This window comes from Camelina sativa, chromosome 3 (genome assembly GCF_000633955.1).
Source record: "Camelina sativa cultivar DH55 chromosome 3, Cs, whole genome shotgun sequence".
Lineage (NCBI taxonomy): Eukaryota > Viridiplantae > Streptophyta > Magnoliopsida > Brassicales > Brassicaceae > Camelina > Camelina sativa.
Window position 1 is genome coordinate 17,190,555 of NC_025687.1, and position 2,063 is coordinate 17,192,617.

At 33.3% G+C, this 2,063-nt stretch overlaps 1 protein-coding gene across 1 annotated transcript; it reads right to left on the minus strand.

The window, feature by feature from the left end:
- On the minus strand, positions 577 to 1,088 carry LOC104779070 (defensin-like protein 208; the record flags this gene model as incomplete). The annotated part of the gene is made up of 3 exons (XM_010503463.1): positions 577 to 679; positions 761 to 929; positions 1,031 to 1,088. Coding segments are annotated over 3 exons (330 nt in total), but the record flags the coding sequence as incomplete, so codon positions are not given.

The window sequence follows — 2,063 nt, forward strand, 5'->3', positions numbered from 1 at the left end:
GCAAATTTCTTTTCTATATATGTGTCCCAAAATAAAAAAAATAGAAAAATCAATCATTAAAATATATACACTGAAAAATAAACAATCAGTTAAATTAAATAATTATATATCAAACAAAACAATAATAGTATTATTTTTAAATAAATAAAAAATATTATTCTGATTAATTATACATTATACAAACAATTATAATTCATAATTTTTGTGTTTTATTCTGATAAAATTATAATATTTTAAAAATAATTGTATCATCTCTTAAATATTAAAATATTAAAAATTAAAAATATATAATTTTATAACTAAATTAAATACCGCTAAAATCAAACATTATTATAAATAAATTAAATAATTGTTCCGTGGTGTACTACGGATTAAATCCTAGTCTCTTGTACAATTGAAATGACGCAATAAAGTCATTTTTTTTCTTTTGAACATGAAGCATATGTTTAAATGTGATCTTATTGAACAACAAACCAAGATGGGTCAATATTTATAGCGAATTTCTAGGGACATAAATTTGAATGTAGTCGTGAGCGTGAATGAACACAAAGCCAAACACTGAAAACAAGTTTATGATTAAGAACAAAACGAAATTGCACACAACATAAGCTTACACATAGGGGCAAGCAGTGTTAATTTTTGCCCTTGATGTTTTATTTGGAAAGAAAACAAACTTGAACATTAAAATACACATAAGTAATGTCCTCACACCGATTGAAAGCAGAAGTTATACACTTTGTCAGGTTATCAAGAAATTCTGTAGCAATGGCAGTGATTCACACCTGACTCAACTACAACACGTCCACTACAGACTGCAGACCCAACTTTTTCCACACAACAGTTTGTACAACTAGTATTTGTACCTAGAAACGGGACTGCCCTGCATTCGCCGAAAAACTTGAAGCATGCAGCCTCGGTCTCTATGATTCCTAAATGTTGACATATATATTCATCCCGTTCATCAGCACAAGAAAATATAGAAGATCGCATCAATTACAAATTATAATAGAGAACTTTGTGAAATTAATACCAGTAGAAGCCATCAAGAGGACAAGCAAGAGAACGGTAAAGCTGACGGAGTTGAGATTTTATTGCCATTTCTTTTGTTTTCGCTTTGGCTTTTTCAATATTTAATATTCTTCTTTTTCTCTTCAATACACATGAACTTGGCGACCACATCCAAACCAATAATATGTTAGAATTGCGGAAGTAGAATTGTACAGAATATAAAAGTGTATGAACACAAAGAATAGAATACTTAGATTAACTCTTTTCAAATGTATGTTACACGCCATATATAGACACGACTATAGCATATAGCCGTTACAGAGACATTTAAGAAAGAAAGGGACATAAAGGAGTGTTGCTATGCAGAACGTCTTTGATGAGAGTAACTTGTGCTCCTTGTTTGACTTGTTTATCTCGTCAACCAAGATAACATGTGACTTCCCTGAGATCCTCTGCATATCCCAACTCTTATAGATCCTTCTCATTCTCCAATATGTCTTGATATCACAAGGGCCTCTAATTCTATTCGCTTATATGGACCACAACCCATTAGCAATGACTTGTACGGACGATCGTACAGACACTCGACCTTACTACATTGATCTCATGTCCTCCTTGATCAATACTCCCCCTCAAGTTTAGTCGGTGATAATGGCTAAAGTTGGAGCTCCGTAAAGCATCACCTCATTAAAAACCTTGAGATAAATAACCTTGTAGGACAAAACTATATCAAGGGAAAAAGAGTATGATCTTTACAGAGAGAGGATTTGAGATCAAGGACGAGTAAGGTCCACAAGTCTAAGTTTGCCATAAATGTGCGAGTAAACTTCGTAACTTGCGGTCTTAGTGAAAATATCGGCTAGCTGATCTTCGCTTGGAGTGTAGCAGGGGAGAGTAACTCCTTCTGCAATCTTCTCTCTGACTTTGTGACAATCTAATTCGATGTGTTTGGTTCTTTCATGAAACACTGGATTGGTTGCGATGTGAATTGCAGCTTGATTGTCGCAATGCATTGGAATAGGTGTAGATGATTCAATGCCTAGTTCTTTGAGAAG